This window comes from Passer montanus, unplaced genomic scaffold, assembly GCF_014805655.1.
Source record: "Passer montanus isolate IOZ18808 unplaced genomic scaffold, ASM1480565v1 scaffold86, whole genome shotgun sequence".
Classification (NCBI taxonomy): Eukaryota; Metazoa; Chordata; class Aves; order Passeriformes; family Passeridae; genus Passer; species Passer montanus.
Genome location: NW_024373923.1, coordinates 2,421,272 through 2,440,988, shown reverse-complemented (window position 1 = coordinate 2,440,988; position 19,717 = coordinate 2,421,272). Strand labels below are relative to the sequence as shown.

Genomic DNA, 19,717 nt, shown 5'->3' with positions numbered 1-19,717 from the left:
TAAACCATCAGAACTCTGGAGGGGGGGTTTTGTGGTGTACCTTGGAGGTCCAGATTCCTGGCTGGGAGGGTGGGCAGGCCCTGGCCCAGGGTGCCCAGAGCAGCTGTGGCTGCCCCTGGATCCCTGGCAGTGCCCAAGGCCAGGCTGGATGGGGCTGGGAGCAGCCTGGGACAGTGGAAGGTGTCCTCGCTCATGTCAGGGGGCAGACTGGAGGAGGTTTAATGTCACTTCCAATGCATACCATTCTGCATTCTAAGATATTTGTGTGTGGTTTTAACTATTTCATATTATCAGAGTAAACCATGGATCTGTCCTGCTGTCTGTTCTCGCAGCATCCGTGGTGCTGCATCACCAAAACTGAGACTCGGTATTCACTGCAGCCCAAGGAGGGATCAGCTCTTCCCTCCAGAGACCAATACACGATTGCAGGCTTTTTACCCCTTTTATCCCCGTGTTTTTCACTGCCTGCTGTGCTGGAAAATTTGAAGAGTATCCAAATGCTGGCAGGTTTCAAACCCATGGGCTACAAGCAGCTCCTGCTCATCTCCATCCGTGTCCAGAGAAGCCAAAGCTTGGAATTCGGGGCAGCGCTGGGTCAGCCACGGATTGTGCACAAATTCAGGGGTGCGACCCTCCACAACCCCCTCCAGGAGGTTTACAGATCCCACCTGCGACACGGCAGGCTCAGGCTGGACATCAGGAGGGATTTCCCCGTGGAAAGGGAGGTCAGGAATTGCAGCTGCCCAGGGAGGAGTTGGAGTGCCCATCCCTGGAGGTGTCCAGGGAGGGCCTGGACGTGGCACTGAGAGCTCCGGGCTGGGTGACAAGGTGGGGATCGGGTGACAGGTTGGACTCGATGATCTCGGAGGTGCTTTCCAACGGAAGGGATTCCACGATTATCTGCAATTAACCACGACACGCTGTAATTACCTGTGAGGAGGGCGGGCGGGACCCTCTCCCCTCAGCCGCCGCCGCCCGCCCCCGCTCCCCTGCCGCCGATTCGCCAAAACCGCACGGAAAAAAAAAATCAAACCAAGCAGACGCAGATTTTTAAAAACAAAACCAAACAAATAAACACCCCACGTTTACGATACATTTATCAAGAAAGTAAAATTACGCGTAGGAAATAACTTTAAGTAAACTGCCTGCAGGCCGCCCCGCCCGCTCTCCGCGTGGCGAATGTGCGGGCGGGGCCGCACTCGGCCGGGCGCGGTGTGGCCATGGCGCTGCTGAGGGGTGAGGATCCCGTCCCCCCGCGATCCCTGCCGCCCCGAGCGGCTCCGGGCGCACCCCGAGGGCGGGCTCGGGCGCTGTAGAGGCCCCCAAAGCGAGGCAGCTCGTGGGGCCAGCAGGAATTACAGAAGTAGAGCCCCGAGAGCCGTTCCCGTGCCTCCCGGGGATCTCCCTCACCGCTGTCCCGTCCGTGCCTGCCCGGCCAGACAGCTGGAAGTAACGAGGAACTTCCCAAAAACTCCGGGCTGCGTGCGGTCAGAGGGTGGGGATGAGGTGCAGAGGGTGCAGATCGTCGTAGAGTGGGGAGGGGGGCTCAGAGAGCGGGAGTGGGGTTTAGAGAGTGGGAATCCGGTCGGGGTGGGAATGGGGTTTAGAGAGTGGGAATCCGGTCGGGGTGGGAATGGGGTTCAGAGAGTGGGAATGTGGTCGGGAGTGGGATTGGAGCTCAGGGGGTGGGAATGGGGTCGGGAGTGGGATTAGAGCTCAGGGGGTGGGAACGGGGTCAGAGGGTGGGAATGGGGTTCAGAGAGTGGGAATGCGGTTCAGAGAGTGGGAACGTGGTCGGGGGTGGGAATGGGGTTCAGGGGGTAGGAATGTGGTCAGGGGGTGGTAATGGGTTTCAGAGAGTGGGATTGCGGTCAGGGGATGGGAATGGGGTTCAGAGAGTGGGAATATGGCCAGGGGGTGGAAATGGGGTTCAGAGAGTGGGAATATGGTCAGGGGGTGGGAATGGGGTTCAGAGAGTGGGATTGGGGTCAGGGAGTGAGAATGGGGTTCAGAGGGTGGGAATGTGATTGGGGGTGGGAATGGGGTTCAGAGAGTGGGAATATGGCCAGGGGGTGGAAATAGGGTTCAGAGAGTGGGAATATGGTCAGGGGGTGGAAATGAGGTTCAGAGAGTGGGAATTGGGTGGGAATAGGGTTCAGAGAGTGGGAATGTGGTCATGGGGTGGGAATGGGGCTCAGGGGTGGGAATGGGGTTCAGAGAGTGGGAATATGGTCAGGGGGTGGAAATGAGGTTCAGAGAGTGGGAATTGGGTGGGAATGGGGTTCAGAGAGTGGGAATGTGGTCATGGGCTGAGAATGGGGTTCAGGGGTTGGGAATGGGGTTCAGAGAGTGGGAATGGGGTTCAAAGAGTGGGAATGTGGTCATGGGGTGGGAATGGGGAGCACAGGGTGGGGAGGGGGTGCAGGAGGTGAGGAGGGGGTTGGAGCCTGTGTGTTCAGCACTGTTTTCTGCAGTCGTTCAGTGTTTGGCTCCCTGTGTGCTCGGCTCAGTTGTGCTGCAAACAAACCCACAGCGAGGAGTGTGGTCTGTCATGTAACTGGGAATTTGAATTGTGTGTCAGGAACAGTTTCTCCATGGAAAGGTCTGTTCAGCCCTAGCACAGCTGCCCAGGGCAGTGGTGAAGTCTCTGGAGGGATTTAAAACCGTGTGGATGTGGCCATGGGAGTGCTGGGGAATGGTTGGACTCCATGGTCTTAGAGGTCTTTTACAACACAGATGTGATTCTGTATTTGTGTGATTCTCTGTTTACGTGCAGTGACTCTGAGTGACACCTGAACTGTCAGTGACAGGGAGTTTGTCACATCCAGGCCCTGCCTGTGTTAGCCCTGAAAGTGCAGGATAAACTCCTTTAAGTCGCCACAGCTCCTGAAAGTGTTTGGTGCAAAGAACTAATTTATGCTCTACGTTGTTTAAATTCTTTGACTCTTAAAAATGAGGAAAATACACCTTTTAAGACATTCTCTTGTATGAAAACAAAATTGAAATTTATTGCAATAGGGCTTTTTATCTATTTGACAGCACTTTGGTACTTGACAGACTGTACCTAAATAATAACATACATGTCAGTCATGGTGTGAGATTGCAGTGCTAAGGCCTGTGTAGTCAGCATTGTGTTAATTCTGATGGTTTTGCTGAGCTGGATAGCACAGAGGGCACCTTGCCCTTAAGAGTTTGATTTTAGTTTTCTGTGCCCACTGCTGGATTTTCTCTTACCTCAATCCAAAACACTTTCATGTACTGTTCTTGCTTCTCAACTTTCTTTTTTATGTTATTGATTGTTTTCTAGGATTTCAGAATAGGATCTGATGAAAAATTATTTTCATACCAAGTACATTTGAGATATGTTGGAGTATTAAGTAGTGTTTCAGTTCCCTCTTTGACAGCAAGTGGTTAACAAAACCAATTTAAAAGATGTCTCAAATACAGTGTTTGGTAAGGATTCAGAGTGATCCTGGCTTTCTTTCCCCAAAAGTTGTCAGATCTCTATGCATTTGGTACTGTTCTGCTCTCGTGCAATGTTTTTCACCTTGGAAAATTGCAGAGACTCTGGATTCTTTCTTTGATAATGTAGGACAGAACTAATTAATAGAAATTTATGAAGAGTTGTCAAAGGTCAAAGAGTCCTTTTTCACTCAGCACTTCAACCACCCCTTGTTGCCTCTCCTGAAGTTCTGGGGAGGGGGTAGCATTTGCAGGTGCCTCTCCAGTCAAGCAAAATTTGTAAGGCTCTGGAGTTATGTGCCCTGAGGGGGTGTCTGTGTCCAGGTTAATTCAACATAACACAGACTGTGCTGCTGCTCCTTCATCTTCTTCTCATGCTGGTTCTGTCCAATCCTCTCTCTGAGCCTTGAGTTATTGTTTTATTGAGCAGCCAGAAGGTGAACTCGGGCTCGGAACTGATCCAAGTGAAAATGTGGCCCTCATTTTCTGCTGAGTTGGTGTTCAGCTGCCTCTGTTGTGTGACCTCTGCTGGTTTATTGGCCCCGTGGTGCTGCTGGGAAGTGGGCAGCAGTGAGCAGCCTCCATGAAAGACAGAGAGGTGGTGTCGATGTGAAAGGAATGTTTAAGGGCAAAGTTCCATCCTCGCCCCTGGACTGCTCGTGAGGCAACACCATGGTGGATATGACTGAACAAATAACGTGGATAACTGACAGCCTGGCCAAGAGGGAGGAGAAAGAGTTCTTTTAGCTTGGTCTGCAGCAAAGCTTTGTGATCAGTTAGGGTTGGCACAATTTGGAGGAGGCAGGGAATCAGTGGACAGGACAAGTGGTGAAGAATGTGAGTGTCAAGGCCTCACTGCAGAAAAGATATGCCAAGGAAGGAAGGTTCAGGTTGTGTATTGGGAAGAGATGCTTTGCCATGATGTGAGCCACTGGCACAGGCTTCCCAGAGCAGCTGTGGCTGCCCTGGATTCCTGGCAGTGTCCAGGGCCAGGCTGGATGGGGCTTGGAGCAGCGTGGGATAGTGGAAGGTGTCCCTGCCCATGGCAGGGAGGTTGGGACTGGATGATCCTTGAAGTCCCTTCTAACCCAAACCATTCTGTGATAAGGCCTGAGCATCCTCCCTGCACATTTTAGATCTCTACACTGTGTTCAGGTCCTTGTCAGTGGGCAGCCTTGACCTTGACCAGTTTGGAATGTCCTTTTCTAGCAGTCATGCAGCCCGGGGTTGCAAATACCTGCGGGGTGGAGGAGCACCCTCTCTCTGACAAAACAGCCAAGTCACACGGATCAGATGACCTGAAATCAGTGCTCACGAGCAGCTTAATGAGCAGGCATTTTCATTTGTCTGCGTTCTTACATCTGTGCGTGTCCCTGCAGTGTTCCCTAAAATAGCTGGGTGTTTGATGGGAGCAGTGGAGACGGGGTTGTGAGCGATACGGTTCAACTGGGGGAGAGTTCACAGCCTGCCTCCCACTTGTTTGCCTGCACGTGGGAGCACAGAGCCAGTGTGGCCGGCAGCCAGGAGATGTTTGCTTTGGTTCAGAGATGGCTTCCCCTGAGCTGGAGCTTGTATCGACTGCTCCTGGCCCGTGCATTTGCACACAAGTGCTTGCTCATGGTCTCCTGCCTAGTAAAAACTGGATTTCCTTCTCAGGAGCCAGAAGATTCATGCTGAAGCAGTTTAGGTGGCATATATATTTCTGGTGGCAGGAGCATTAATTTTTTGATTAGGGAATGTTTCTCCTCTTAAGCTAAAGTACTCAAAATTGAAATGCATATAAAAAGTGTTGGTGGGGGTTGTGCTTTATTGTTTGGTTTGAGTTTTGGTGGTTTTTAGTTATTTGTTGGTTTTTTTTTGGTGGGTTTTTTGTTTGTTTTTGTTTTTGTTTTGGTTTTTTTTTTTGTTTGGGGGTTTTTTTGTTGTTGTTGGGGGTTTTTTGTGGTATTTTGTTGTTTTTGTTTTGTTTTTTGGGGGTTTTTTGGTTTTTTTTTTGGTGGAAACTGTTTCTGCATATAAACCACAAAACTGCTGATTTTTCTGGGACAAAGGAATGACCTCTACCCAAAGTACTGTTCCTTATCTAATTGTTTCACAGGTGTCTACTACAGGATTTCCTAGATGTTGCTGCCATGTTTTTAATGCATTAGCACTAATTTTTGATGCGTGTGGCAGCCTACTCCAACTCCACATTTGTATCCAACCCTACTTTGTTGTCAAACCTCACCGCATTCCCAGAATCTTCCCAGCTTTCCTTTCTGGCTGTTAATTCTTCATGCCTTCCCTGTCTAAAGCACCATTACACTGTTTATCTCGAGCTTCCTGTGTTCATGTTGCCTACACTTAAAAAGTTTCTGTGAATTTTGGGGTGTCACCCCACCCGAGGCTGGCTTGGCGCTCTCCTGCCTGCCGTGTGCCGTGCCTGTGGGTGATTTCTGCCCCCTCTGGGGGTGTGTTCACTGCGGGTCGTTTCTGCCCCCGCCGCAGGTGTGTTCATCGTGGCAGCCAAGCGCACTCCCTTCGGGACTTACGGGGGCTTGCTGAAGGATTTCTCGGCCACCGACCTGACGGAACATGCCGCGCGAGCCGCGCTGGCCGCGGGCAAGGTGCCCCCCGAGATCATCGACAGCGTCGTCGTGGGCAACGTCATGCAGGTTGGTGGCCTGGAAAATCTGCTGCTCCGGGGGCTATTTCAGGCACCTGCGGTGTGGCCCTGGGGACAGCTGCCCCTGGCTGGCAGCCGAAGGGGTGGGGGTGAAAGGGGTCAGTAGCAGCTCGCAGTCTAGTGTTTCTTGCTTGTGCTTGAGGGATGTATCCTGTGTGATTTGTGGTGCTGTTGGGAGCAGGGCTTAGCTTGCTTTTTTTAGTGCCAGAGGTAGTTTAAACCAGGACAGGACGAGCTGACCTCCTAAAAGTATGTGTCAATTAACTGGTTGGTTGCTAATCCCAGGTATGCTTCCCTTGTTTTAAAGGCTTCAGCCATTTTAATGACTTGGTCATCAGTGGTTTTTCACTGAGTTGCATAAATCCCTTTCTGTGTTAAGCCTGTACGTGATATGAGTCAATTTCTCTTGTGCTTTCCATATAATTTTTTTTGAGTGAACATGGGTTTCCATTGAGCTGAAAGGATACATGCTTTGATTGGAAGAGACATTTGGACAATCATGTCTTTTCCAAAGATGGTGCTGTATGCATTACTGAACTGCAGTTACCCCCACCTACAAATGAAGATCTTTGTTTTAGGCAAGACAGCAAAGAACATTCCTAGGTTTTTTTGCTTTGTATTCTGATTTCACCATTACTGTTAAGGGCGGGGATTTTTATTTTGCACTGCATGTTTCAAGGATGCAGAAGAAGCAAGTAGCTGAGAACTTGGACAATGAGCAAAGAAACAGGCAGTATTTCTTCTTTGGATTTTCAGCCAAAAGAGTAGCTTTAAATTATTCTGTCTCCTGCAGCTACCATCTAAGCTTCTTTTATTCAGCTTTTCAATTTTGTAAGAGCTGTTTGTGGCCCAGGAAAGCATTGCTGCATCAAATCTGTAGTGCTTTCATATAAAATATAGCTTTGTGGCCCAGGAAAGCATTGCTGCATCAAATCTCCTGTAGTGCTTTCATATAAAATATAGTAATCTCCTGATAAAGTTTCTTTTGATTTTGAAATGTCTTTTCCTTTGCATCATACTTCCCTCTGCCAGTAGATTTTTTTTTTAATGTGGTTTATTGATATTGTTTGATTAAGTTTAATTAACTATGAATGTATGGCTATTTCAAACTCCCCTTCTTCAGCAAAAGTGGCTTGGTTAATTTTTTTTTCTGAACTTGGAATAGTATTGTAGCACTGTGCACAGAACTTTGTTGTTATAATACATTTTAGCTTCGGGCATGTTCCCCAAGAGCATAGGTATTCTCTGGTTTTGGGAGGCCTTCCCCTGTTAGTCTAAGCAATATTAATTTGCCATTAAATAATTGCAGCTTGCCAGGTGGGATCTGCCATTGTGTCAGCCTGCTGTGTGGGTGCTGTTTTGAAAATAAGGGATAAGGGGGGAAAAAAAAAAGTTGCTGACTTAACACAGTTTCTTTAAAATGCATATTAAGATCCTGTAGGATAGTGTCTTCTTGAGCTAAACCGAAGTGCTTCTGGTGAGTGATAAAAATACACCATCTTCTGTCTGGGATGCAATTACACCATTCTGACTTTTCATCAAGAATTTTTTTTGCTTACCAAACCAGCAAGAGTGTGACAAAACCTCTTTCCTGTTCTGCCTGCAGAGCTCCTCAGATGCCATCTACATTGCAAGACACGTTGGTTTGCGTGTGGGAGTTCCCATATCTGTCCCAGCCCTCACTGTCAACAGGCTCTGTGGCTCTGGCTTCCAGTCCATTGCCAATGGCTGTCAGGTACAAAGCTGTATTTCTGTGTCAGTCATAGCTTTTGTCAGGCTGTTAACATTTAGGAACGTGTCCTTTGTGTTTGGGATGAGTCTTGACATGTTTTGGTAGAGATTTGGGATTTTTGGTAGAGATTTCTATTGTCCAGCACAGCTTTTTGCAGGAGTTCGGCTACTATAGTGCCACATTGTGTGGTTGGTTCTTAAAATCCAAGTATTGTGGTGATTCTTAGTTTAATATGAGGAATGCAACAAGTGTTAGCTGGTGAAATGGAGCTCAGCTGTGCCACAGTTGCATCTCACGATCCTGTTTGTATGGACTGGAATTACTGGACTCCAGGAGTCTTTCCTCTCTTGATCATTGTTTGTATTCTCACCTGGCTAGCTGTGTAAGCAGCAACCTGAGCTTTTTAAGTGTGCTTTTGTTCAAAGATCCAAACCTCTCATGGGTTAAGTAGTTTATGGTGCCATTTCTTTTAAAATAGAAGAAAATCAACTTCTCTTTGAGGAGTTGGCCAAAACCATTGAGTCAGAGCACAGGGATTTTTAGTTCATTTGCTCATACGTTGCTTTTATGAATACTTGAACAAGCAGGTTGTTGATTGTGTAGGATGTTTTTGGTTTTCCTTGGCTAAAGAATTATTTTAGGTCTGATCCTCTAGAAGAAAAAATGTGAAAAATGTAAAGATAAGGTTACATGTTTGCAATAATACCCAACCAACTGTTTTTTCTAGTGCTTTTTGCAAAGGCCATACCCATGTTTCTCCACACTGATAAAATCTGCTGCAGAATGTGACCACTTTTATTGGAAGTATGGTGGTGAGGTCCTTTTCAAAGATGGCATTTCTCCATGCAGCCAGTGCTGCTTAGGTGCTCACAAAGTTTTTAGTAGCTGTGGGGAGCATCTCAGCACGTATTGCTACACACAAGTTATTAATTAGAAATCTCAAATGCATATCAAGATCACAGAATAATGGAACTGTTTGGGTTGGAAGGCACATCAAAGGACACCCAGTTCGACCCCCTACCATGGGCAGGGACACCTCCCACCATCCTAGGTTGCTCCAAGCCCTGTCCAGTCTGGACACTTCCAGGGATGGGGCAGCCACAGCTTCTCTGGGGTAATTTAATTTTCTTTCATTCTAGTTCATAAAAAATCTCAAAGTCCAACTCAGTGAAGCATTTTAAGGAAGTACTATTTTTGAATGCTCTGATGGTGCATTTAGGAACTGGGGCTTTTAGGTTTTGTGTGCTTTGCCATTGATGAATTAGTGTGTTTTGGGTACTTTGGCAGCTACCTAGCTATTGTTTTCTAAAATTATTATGTCCCTTTTTTTTTTTTTTAATTGTAAGGTCTTACTTCAGGCTTTGAAGTGTAATTTGTATTCCTTTTGAGAAGAGCGGGAGCTCAAAACCACAAGCACAACCCTTTGTGAAACAAACCACACAAGCATGCCGATGCCTGATGTCTTTGTTCCTCTGCTCTGTCACGTGTGCACACCCATATTCTCTTCTTCCCTCATGGATACAATCATTCTTTGCTGAAGGGAAGAAAAAGAGATGTGGCATGAAGGAGGCAGACCCCACCATTAACAGAAGGGTAAACCCTTCATGCATGTACACACATGGCTAAGTTTGGATTCATTCTAAGTTCGTTGCTTTGCAGGTGGCAACCTCTTCTTTTAAAACACTCGTTATTTTCTTACTCAAGCAGCCAGCTACATCCTAGATGTGTCTTCTTTTATTGTGTTGACAGGAAATTTGCCTGAATGAGTCAGAAGTTGTTCTGTGTGGCGGAGCTGAAAGCATGAGCCAGGCTCCTTACGCGGTTCGAAAGGTTCGCTTCGGAACCAGACTAGGAGCAGAGCTCAAGGTACTTCCTTTGTTCTGTGAGCAAAGCATTGCTTAGTATCAGGATTGTAGGCACTAAATCCTTGCAAATGAAATTATTGGAGATTAGATCCAGAATTTGTAGTTTAAAGCGTTTATCTAGTATTCAGACAGCATCAAAACAGTAGGTTCAGGCCATCTGGTGAAGTGTGCCAGTTTTCCAGCTTTTTCAAAACCAGTTTTGAGTTCCTGTTCCATGTTAAACATACCAATAAATTCTCGGACACAAAATTTAGTTCACTTGGTACATCCTCTGCAAGCACTATGTATAAAATGTCTGTGAAGCAGAGGCACACACAGTTTAAGCAAGTAATGCTGGCAGTAGATAGGTAGACTGCTAAAGGGCACATACATCTCCAAGCTGTGAACATCTCTCAATTTCAAAGTGGAACCTTGAAGTTAAATCCATTGACAAGCGAGTTATCTTTACATTTTCTTCTGAAGATAAGTCCTAAGTGAATACTGTGGGAAATGTGCAGCAGGATAAATTTATAGCATGCCACCACTTACTCAGTAGGTCATAACTGACATCAGAATGCAAAATTAGGATATTTCAGTGTTTTAGCCCTTTGGGTTTTTTTCCCCCCACTGTATTTCCATTGTAAAGATGGTGAATATGATGTCCTTGGTTCTGTTCTTGTGTGGCACATGTCCTACAGGCAGCACCTTCACAAAGTTGCTGATACACCAAGTAGGTGCAGCTATGTTCTTACCATAAAGATAACCGAATTAGACAGTGACAGGTGAATGAATGGTTTATCCTGCAAAACTTTACTACTGACAGAAATAGCAAAACCCATCTGAACTGACTGGATTACCTTTATAAGGTTGAGTGAAGGTAAATTTGGGTATCTTCTCCCCTGAGTTGTTATACCCACAGAAACATTTGACTCTAGTAAGGGGATTTTACCTGACAGTAGAGAAAGAGCTAAAGAATCATTAGGCTGTTGTGCCTTCTCACAGTGCCTCCCATTTACTTCCTGGCAACCAGTAAGTTTGCTCACAAGGGCTCTAATAAATAATTAATAAAGAAGCAATATACGCTGAAATACTAAAAATGTATTTTTAAAGCTTTCCCTGAGCCTCTTGGGGCCACGTGTGAGTGGAAAGAATTGCACTAGAGTGCAATGGAGATTAATTAGAATAGCACCCAAGAACTTGCACACTGTTTTTCACTGTGTTCATTCTAATAAATCAGTAAATTATCTATAGGTAACCTGTATTAATTTTACCAAGAGCCATTAGTTTCTAAGAGACCGCTGAACAGTTAGAAGCTGTCTGTAATAAATATAGTATTTCCATGCTTTCTGATTTTCTTCTTCTGATGTTCCACAGCTGGAAGACACATTGTGGGAAGCCCTAACAGATACACATGTTAAAATACCTATGGCAGTGACAGCTGAGAACCTGGCTGCAAAATACAGCATCTCCCGGGAGGACTGTGACCGGTACGCGCTCAAAACCCAGCAGAGGTGCAAAGCTGGTGAGTGAACCGAGCACTGCAGGCGTTCATGTGACACCAGCCTCAAGTCTAGTCAGTTTTTAGCATTGGTTCAAAGTGTTCTCAGGGTTTCTCTGGCTCTTGGTGCTCCTGTCCTTCTGTTTGCGTGCTGTAATTTGTGATTTTGTTGGCCCCATGGTACAAATAACACACTCTTAGGGGGGTTGACTTTGAAATCAAGTGTGCTGTGAAGTGTTGCACCCCTCAGAAGGTTTAGTGGGAGTCTCTTTCCACTGCCTTCCTGTGCCTTCCTCGGGGACATTCCTTAGCTGTTGAGGCAGCAAACACCACTGGCCAGTCACGGCTCAGCTCCTGCCTGAGCAGGATTCATGTTGGTGAATGTCATTTGTTGGTGCCCCTCTGGTGGGATGCAGCATTGTCCCAGGCATGCCTGACTGCACTCCTTTCTTTCCTCTCCATGGCAGAACAGTCTTCCAAAGTGACCCACATCCTCCTTGTGAGCCAGCATGTGCTGTAATTCAGCTAAACCCTGTGCTTTCTTTTGCAAATTGAATGTTCTTGAATGCTTGAACAGTCAGAGCACATGGAATCTGAAGAGGGGATGCTTGTTTAGGAGCTGTGTTTTAAACTGTTCTCTGGGTGGTTTATGTGCCCAAAACCATAATTCAGAGGTGTTTAGCTCTGGGTTTCCAATCTAAGAAGGACGTGGAGCTGCTGCAGCCAGTGCAGAGGAGGCACGGAGATGCTGCCAGGGCTGGAGCCCCTCTGCTCTGGAGCCAGCCTGGCACAGCTGGGGCTGCTCCCCTGCACAAGAGAAGGCTGCAGGGACACCTGAGAGCCCCTGCCAGGGCCTGCAGGGGCTCCAGGAGAGCTGCCCAGGCACTGGGGACAAGGCCTGCAGGGACAGCACACAGGCCATGGCTGCACTGCCACAGGGCAGGCACACATTTTGGGATGTTGGGCAGGAATTGGTGGCTGGGAGGGTGGGCAGGCCCTGGCCCAGGGTGCCCAGAGCAGCTGTGGCTGCCCCTGGATCCCTGGCAGTGCCCAAGGCCAGGCTGGACGGGGCTTGGAGCAACCTGGGACAGTGGAAGGTGTCCTTGGCAGTGGGCTGGAGCAAGATGGACTTTAAGCTCTCTTCCAACCCAAACTATTCCAGGTTTCTGTGACTCAGTTTCTGTGAAGTTTAGGCCACAATCCAGTTGAATGTGCAGTGGCCATCCTGGGACTCAACATACATTGCAGGCCAGAAGTGAACATAAGAAGCAAAGATCAAAGCATGTTAGATTCTAATGATGGTGCATTTTAACATCTGCACTCTCGAAGGAAGATTTTGTATTTTTTCTAATGGATGTAGAAGTGCTTTTTTGTAACATTTCTTCATCGTTTATTACCTTTCCTGCTTGTTCCTCTTGTTACCTAATTCCTACAGCTAGAGCCTTTGCTAGAAACTGTGTTTCTTGTTTTCTAGGATCTTACCTTGCTGTTTTTATTTCTGCCTGTAGGACCTGGTCATCTTATCCCACAGTAGAGAGAGAGCCCTGTGTGTAATCAGGAAAGAAAAAAGTTTTTAGGAATTTATTGAGAAGCCCAGAGGTAGCTAAACAACATCAGTTCAAACAATTTCAGTGTCAGTTTTAAATCTCTGTCTCATGTTATATTAGGCAATCTGGCCAGATGCTTTTTTGGGCATCTTAGGTGACTCCAATGACTTGAATTGTTTTCGGTTGCTTAGGCAGCTGAATCCCATTCTGAGATTCCTGCTTGACAGTAAGAGCCTTTGGAGGATCACCTTGAGCAGGATTTTGATTGATATACAGTATTTTATCAACAGAAACAATGTGGCTCAGGAGGTTTTTAGCACATTCCTCTCTGAGTGAGATTTACATCTTGGTCATCTGAGAAATGACAGGGCTGTAAAATAAAGCAGCAGGAAAGGGGAATATGTGCTTAAAATAAACCTAGTGGTTTAGACAAAAAAACCAAACCAGAAGGAGTTTAGCTATTTAAACCTGAAATAAAGTTTCAGTATTTGAGGCTTTCTTTGGAGAAGTTTGACAGTGTACTTGTATAGTTTTTGCCCAATTTCTTAAAAAACCACAAAAACCACCAAAAACCCCAACAATAAATAAGCAAAATAAAGCATAAATATTGCTCTCTGTGAACTTTTGATTCGAATAGAGCAAGAAGCTGTGTGCACATGAAAATATGATTGTTGGTCATGCTGGGAAATCATCTTGATGTTTTTATCAGGTCCTTTTCATTTTCCTTTTTGTGGTTGCAGCTAATGATGCTGGCTACTTTAAGGCTGAGATGGCACCAATTGAAGTGAAAACAAAAAAGGGTAAGGAAAGCATGCAAAAGGACGAGCACCCCAAACCCCAGACCACCATGGAGCAGCTGACAAAACTCCCATGTGTCTTTAAGAAGGATGGAACAGTCACGGCTGGGAATGCTTCAGTGAGTACATCAGCCCCTTGGCTTGGGCACATGTCCCCTCTGTGGTTCTCCAAATTTATTGCCACTGTTTTTATCTCTCACCGAGTTGGCTCCCAGTGGTGTCTCCTGACGAAAATGACTTCTAATTCTGCAACTAAATGCCCAGCTGACTCTCCCAGCCTCGTGCCAGGTGATCCTGGCAGGTGCCAGGGGATCCTTCAGTCAGCTCCTAAGTCCTAAATTTGATTCTGTGGATTGCCACTGATATTGCAGTGAGGCATTGGCATTTTCTCATCAGCCTTGAGTTGTGCAGTTGGGGCTGCAGTGGTTGTGTAGCCACTCTACTTTTTTGGGGGGCACTGGTAACTGAACTTACTTGCTTTAAACCTACATTTTTTCAGTGGGCATACTGCTGCTGCTCATCTTTGTACCACAGCTACTGTCCTCACTCCCCCAAACCTCATTTTGGTCTTACCCAGAATATACTCAGTGCTTAGCAGCATGTCATCGTGGACTGTTCCTCTCCCAGTCATTATCTTAATTAATTGATTAAAGTTCTTTGGGCCAGATGGAGTGCTGTGATCATAGTCTGAATTCATGCCTAAAATAGATCATAGCCACAGTAAGTGTGGGTGTCTGTAAAGTATCTTTTATAATTAATAGCACATACATTATCCATTATTAATAGTGTTCTTGCAAGTCAGCAGAATCATATTTCCAATGCAGAGAAGACTTAGTTTTCTTTTCTAACACATTGGAATTCATGAAACATTTATATATATTTAACTTTCTTTCCCCAAGATTGTTTTTCGTTGTTTTGAAGAAACATTGTTAAATGTTAATTATAGTACCTTAGACTCAGGCTGGTTTTGGGGGTTAAAGAGTGTGCGGATTTTTTTTGTTTCTTTGTATTTTCTCACTAAGAGTGCTTCTCTCTTACTGCCAGGGTGTGTGTGATGGAGCTGGTGCAGTCATCCTTGCCAGTGAATCAGCACTTAAAAAGCACAGTCTCACTCCTCTGGCAAGAGTAGTAGCTTATCACTCAGCTGGCTGTGACCCTTCCATCATGGGCATTGGTGAGTTGCAATAAAGCACATCATTTATAGCATAAAGCAGCACCAAAATGTTCTTGCCATGGGCATTCTAAAGGAAGGAAAGGATGCTTCACTGTGCTCAGGCTGGTGGCTCTGAAGGTGTTTGTGTGTCCTGCTGTCCAGCCCGCTGTGTCAGTCCATCCCTGTTGTGCACAGGGACAGATTTGCTGATCAGTTTGGCTGGAAGGGTGTGAGCAGTGTCTGACCCACAGTAATAGCATGAGCATAGTCCCCCAGGCTTTTCCTTCTTCCCCTTTTTTACTGTCTCTTTTAGTCAAGAAAACAAACACTCAGACATTTTTGTAAAACCATTTTCTCCTAAAATTCACTTTTGTTTCCTGTAAGCTCTAAGTCCCTTAATAAAATGTGTAACTGTGAGTTGCCTGCCTCACTTGTTGCTGATGGGGTACTGTGACCTTTCAGCAGTTACTCAGTGGCTCAGGCTGCTTGGATCCCAGGATATGCATCTGTTCAGGTATTGCTAGGGAAAACAAACCCTTTCTTTGTTGCTTTATTCCCATATTTTCTGTTTCCTCATTAGGTATTTTCTGTTTCCTCTCTTAGAGCAAACAGTCCCTCAAAGCCAATCCAGACACCACAGGATTTTTCCCTTCACTTTAGTTTGCAGACAGCATTGTATCCCAGCGTTGCTTTTCCTCTCTGTGCTCTGTTCAGAGGAGCTGTTGTTGGCAGGCTCTGTGTGTCAGTAGAAATGCAAATGAGGCATTGTCAGATTTGTTTTCCTGCTCAGACTGTCTGACTGACACAGCCTTCAAAGCAAATGTGGAAGGAGGGTTTTTTTTTGCTGGACTTGGTGCTGGCATTGTTCTTCCTAAACCAGCCCATTCTCTCTAGCTCAGGCAACTCTTCTAGCTTGTTTAAAAACTTCATAAATCATATGGAGGATCACTTAGTATCCCAACTCCTTCACACCACAGCTTGTCCCCAGCAGCTCAGAGAGACCAGATGAGGTTTATTGATGTGACAGCAGCAGATCTGACAAACAGGAGCTCAGTCTGAGCCACTGTCCTTTCACATAGTGATAGCAGGTCCTGTCTCACAGTGTTCAGTGAGAGAATTCATTGTTTTAAAAAAGAGAGAGAGGGGGAAAAGTTTACTTGGCTGTCCTTAGGGGTCTTTGTGTTGTCTACATGAGACCCTGCCATTACTCTCATGCGTAACAAGCATACTAAAATCCTTCCCTAATAAGATGCACTTAGTCTGGTGTTAAGCTGCCTGGGGCTCCCTGAAACTCCACTGAGCTCTGAACTGGGTCCTTACTTATTTTAATTTTTCTATCTCTTTGGTAATTTTAAGTATTTTTATGTATTTATTCTTTGAGCTGTGTGTTTTCAATACAATTTTTTGGTGGTGTTATAGCATTTAGGATTGTTGGTGTTTTAGGATTGAATGATCAGCCACTACCCAACATCTCAGTATATTTCTCCTTCAAGCACGTACCTGATTAACCCTTCCAAATTCTCTTTGAGTGTGTGTTTCCTTAGGTAGCTGTGTTTGGGATTAATTTCCCTTAGTAGTTTATATTAGGTTATGGAAGGAAGCTTTCTTCCAGAGGACAGTGTTGTTGCCAAACTCTTGATAGTCTGAAACCCAAAAATCTTACTTTCTTCAGTTGTCCATGTCGTGGTTCTGAGGGAGGATTTAATTGTTTGGAATAAACGAATTAAATGTTTGGCTTTTTACTAGAAGATTTTCAGCTATATTAAGAACACCAAAACAACAATACCCATAATTAATCACATGACCAGCAAACTCTAGAGCAGCCTGTACTTTTCCCATTTTGTTTACCTGGAGGCTGCAAGTTGTGAGGAAAGAATAAATAGAACCAAGTACTGGGAAGGAAAATGCCTCAACCATTGTGAAGTTGGTTTTTTTTTACCTGGGGGCTGTCACTTCTCTTGACTCAAAAGCTCTGTGCGCTGCAGTAGTGACACTCTTGGCTTTCCCTGACTGTATGCTGGCAAGGAGACCAAGTAGTTTTGAGATACAGGAGCTCTCTTACCACCTGATAAAGCAGGTGAGTGACATATCCAGAATTCATTGTCTGCACAGAGGCTCGTGGGAGGGGTTCTCATGAGGCTTTATGAATTTATCCTATGTAAAACAAGTTTCTAATACTTAATTTAATATGTTTTTTAATTTAACTAACTGCATGTGGTTTCCAAACAGGCCCTGTACCTGCAATAACAGAGGTTTTGAAGAAAGCAGGACTGACCCTGAAGGATATGGATTTAGTAGAGGTGAGATGTTTTTACAAGAGCAGTGATTTTACCCCTTATCTTTTTAGCAGAAGGATTCCACTCATGCCATGTAGGTGTTGTTGCCTGTCAGGAGCCTGCCTGACCTCTGTCCATCCAGTTTCTGCTGCACAGTCACCTCAAAAATTCCAGGCACGTGGAAACTGGAAATGGTGTGATCACATTCTGCGGAACAAAAATATCCTCATGTGACATGATGTTTTACTCTGTTGGCTGGGCTGCTCATGTTTTTATTTATGATACATGTGAACAGGGCCTTTTTCTGTCAGAGCAGCAGGCTGTTCATGGACCCACTGCCTCAGAACATACTGTACTTTTTTTTTAGAAAATACACCTCATACTTGCTGAGTATTTGAATTTAGTTGGGTTAGATTGACAGATGTGTGTTGGCTGAGCATGCTGTTACAAACACAGCATTTAACATTTCAGAAGGACCTGGAGGACCAGTTCACCTCATTTAATCTTGCTTGCACACATGCTGCTGAAGTCTGGTGTTAAAGTTCTGTCCCTTCTCTGGTGCTTTAGGTAAATGAGGCATTTGCACCTCAGTATCTGGCTGTGGAAAAGGTGTTGGGCCTTGACCCTGAGAAAACCAACGTCAACGGAGGTGCCATCGCCATCGGGCACCCTCTGGGGGCCTCGGGGTCCCGGATCACAGCTCACCTGGTGCATGAGTTAAGGTATGCACACAGACAGCAGCGTGGGTGCACTGCTGGTGGATGGATTTATGCCTGCTGGATGGATTTTGAGCACGGATACCATGAGACTGAACTCTTCCAGTCAGCCAGCCTAAAACTCTCCTGGCTGGAATGGGCCACTTTCTGTACGAATTTGCCACCTCTGTGCTGCAGGGCAGGTCCTGCACTTGCCTCACATCCCATCCTGTTACGACAGCATTCATTAGTTCACCTAAATCTGATAGTTCACCTAAGCCCACAGGAGCCTGTGAAAAGGTTTCATTTTTTTGAAATGGCTTTTGAGCAAAGTCTGTTCTCTTCTTAATGTGGTGCATTTCATAGAATCATGCAGTCCTAGGGACATCTTCCACTATCCCATATGGCTCCAAGCCCCATCCAGGGATGCCAGGGATGGAGCAGCTACAGCTGCTCTGGGCACCCTGTGCCAGGGCCTGCCCACCCTCCTAGCCAGCAGTTCCTTCCCAAGATCCCATCTGTCCCTGTCTTCTGACAGTGGAAGCCATTCCCCTTTGCCCTTTCTCTCCTGTGTGAGAAGTCCCTCTCCAGTCCTTTAGCTACTGGAAGGGGATGCTTTAAAAGACTTTGTTGTCACCTGCTCTCTCCTTTAACCCATTTTCAGAAATTCTGGCTCTTTAGCTTGCTTAATATGCTTAGCAGCATTTTAATTCCCCCCTGAGGGTAGAGATCACTGTGTCTCTTCGGTTGTATTGCAACACTGTCTTAGTGCTCAGCCATGAAACTTCAGATCATTTGCACCTTGCAGAAGTCTTGGAGTGTGGTTGTAGGAAACCTAGCATTTAAAAACTACCTCAGCAGCGTTCAGGAAATTTAAAAACTGCTCCAGAAATGTTCCAGTGGGGTCTAGTGGAACAAGTTTGTGCCTGTGGCAGGGGGTGTAACCGGATGATGTCTGAAGGCATTGTTCAGAAATATTTCAACAGCACTTGAGACTTCATGGTATTTTACTAGAAAAATAACAACATACACATCCTAAAACGTCATTGTCAGTGACACCCAGTTGGTAGCTGGTTTCCTCTCATAAAATCAGGGCAGGAGCTGCTGTGGCTCCCTGCAGGTAACTGATCTTCCCTGTTGCTGTTTCTGAGCAGGCGCCGTGGTGGGAAGTACGCGGTTGGGTCAGCGTGCATCGGCGGCGGGCAAGGCATTGCTGTGCTCATTGAGAACACAGCCTGAGGCCTCCTGGGCACTGCAGCCTGGCCTGAGCTGCTGATTCCCCGAGAAACCTGCCTCCTCTGACACCAGAGCATCGCTGCCTGCCTTTCCTGCAAGGTAAAGGAACAACTGAGAAGTCAGAATTCCGAACAAAAAAGATTCATTGATGTCTTTCTAACTAAAGGAAGTGCGGCATCAATATAATTTCACACTGATGAAGTATTTTCTAAAAGCCTCTTTTCAATCAATGCATTTCTGTAGGCAAAATTATTTTCATTTCCTGAGGAAATTGCCTGTCAAACTTTCACCCAACCTGCCTTAAAATAGCAGTCAGTGTAGCTTTTTAAGCAAGTATTGCTTAAACTTATTTCAGCTACTGACACTGTGTGGCACATGTGCCTCTTTTATTATCAGGAAATGTGAAAATGTAATCAGAGACTTTCTGAAGTATATATTGATTGTAGATTGATGGCTGTTAACCTGTACCCTGCTGTTCTGCAAGGGAAAGGAACAGAAGCTGAAATTTTCATTGTGCCTCCCAAAAGAATAATAAATATAACACACAAAGAAAAAAGGCTTGGTGTTCTGTTTGTTAGTTTATTTTTAAAGTAAACCAGTGTGAGAATTGTTACTTCTGGGAAATCAGTGTTGGATTTTGGAGATAGTGTTTCTTCTGGTTGAGGAATAACTGGTGTTTATTAGGTAGTTTCTAGAGAACTCCAAAAAATCTGCCAGCCCTCTGAGAAGGGCTGGGGCTGCATCTGGGCTGTTATCACACAGTAACTGCATGCATTTAGCATCTCTTTCTCTAAACTTCCTCTAATAGAATC

The 19,717-nt window shown here is 45.7% G+C and overlaps 1 protein-coding gene across 1 annotated transcript; it reads left to right on the top strand.

The window, feature by feature from the left end:
- Positions 1-1,082: 1,082 nt before the first annotated feature.
- Positions 1,083-19,461, top strand: ACAA2 (acetyl-CoA acyltransferase 2). The gene is made up of 10 exons (XM_039733332.1): positions 1,083-1,236; positions 5,950-6,116; positions 7,734-7,862; positions 9,609-9,725; positions 11,078-11,225; positions 13,489-13,664; positions 14,590-14,719; positions 16,928-16,998; positions 17,542-17,696; positions 18,824-19,461. Exons 1-10 carry the CDS (start codon positions 1,221-1,223, stop codon positions 18,906-18,908), a joined length of 1,194 nt encoding a protein of 397 aa, XP_039589266.1. The 5' UTR covers positions 1,083-1,220; the 3' UTR covers positions 18,909-19,461.
- The last annotated feature ends 256 nt before the right edge of the window (positions 19,462-19,717 follow it).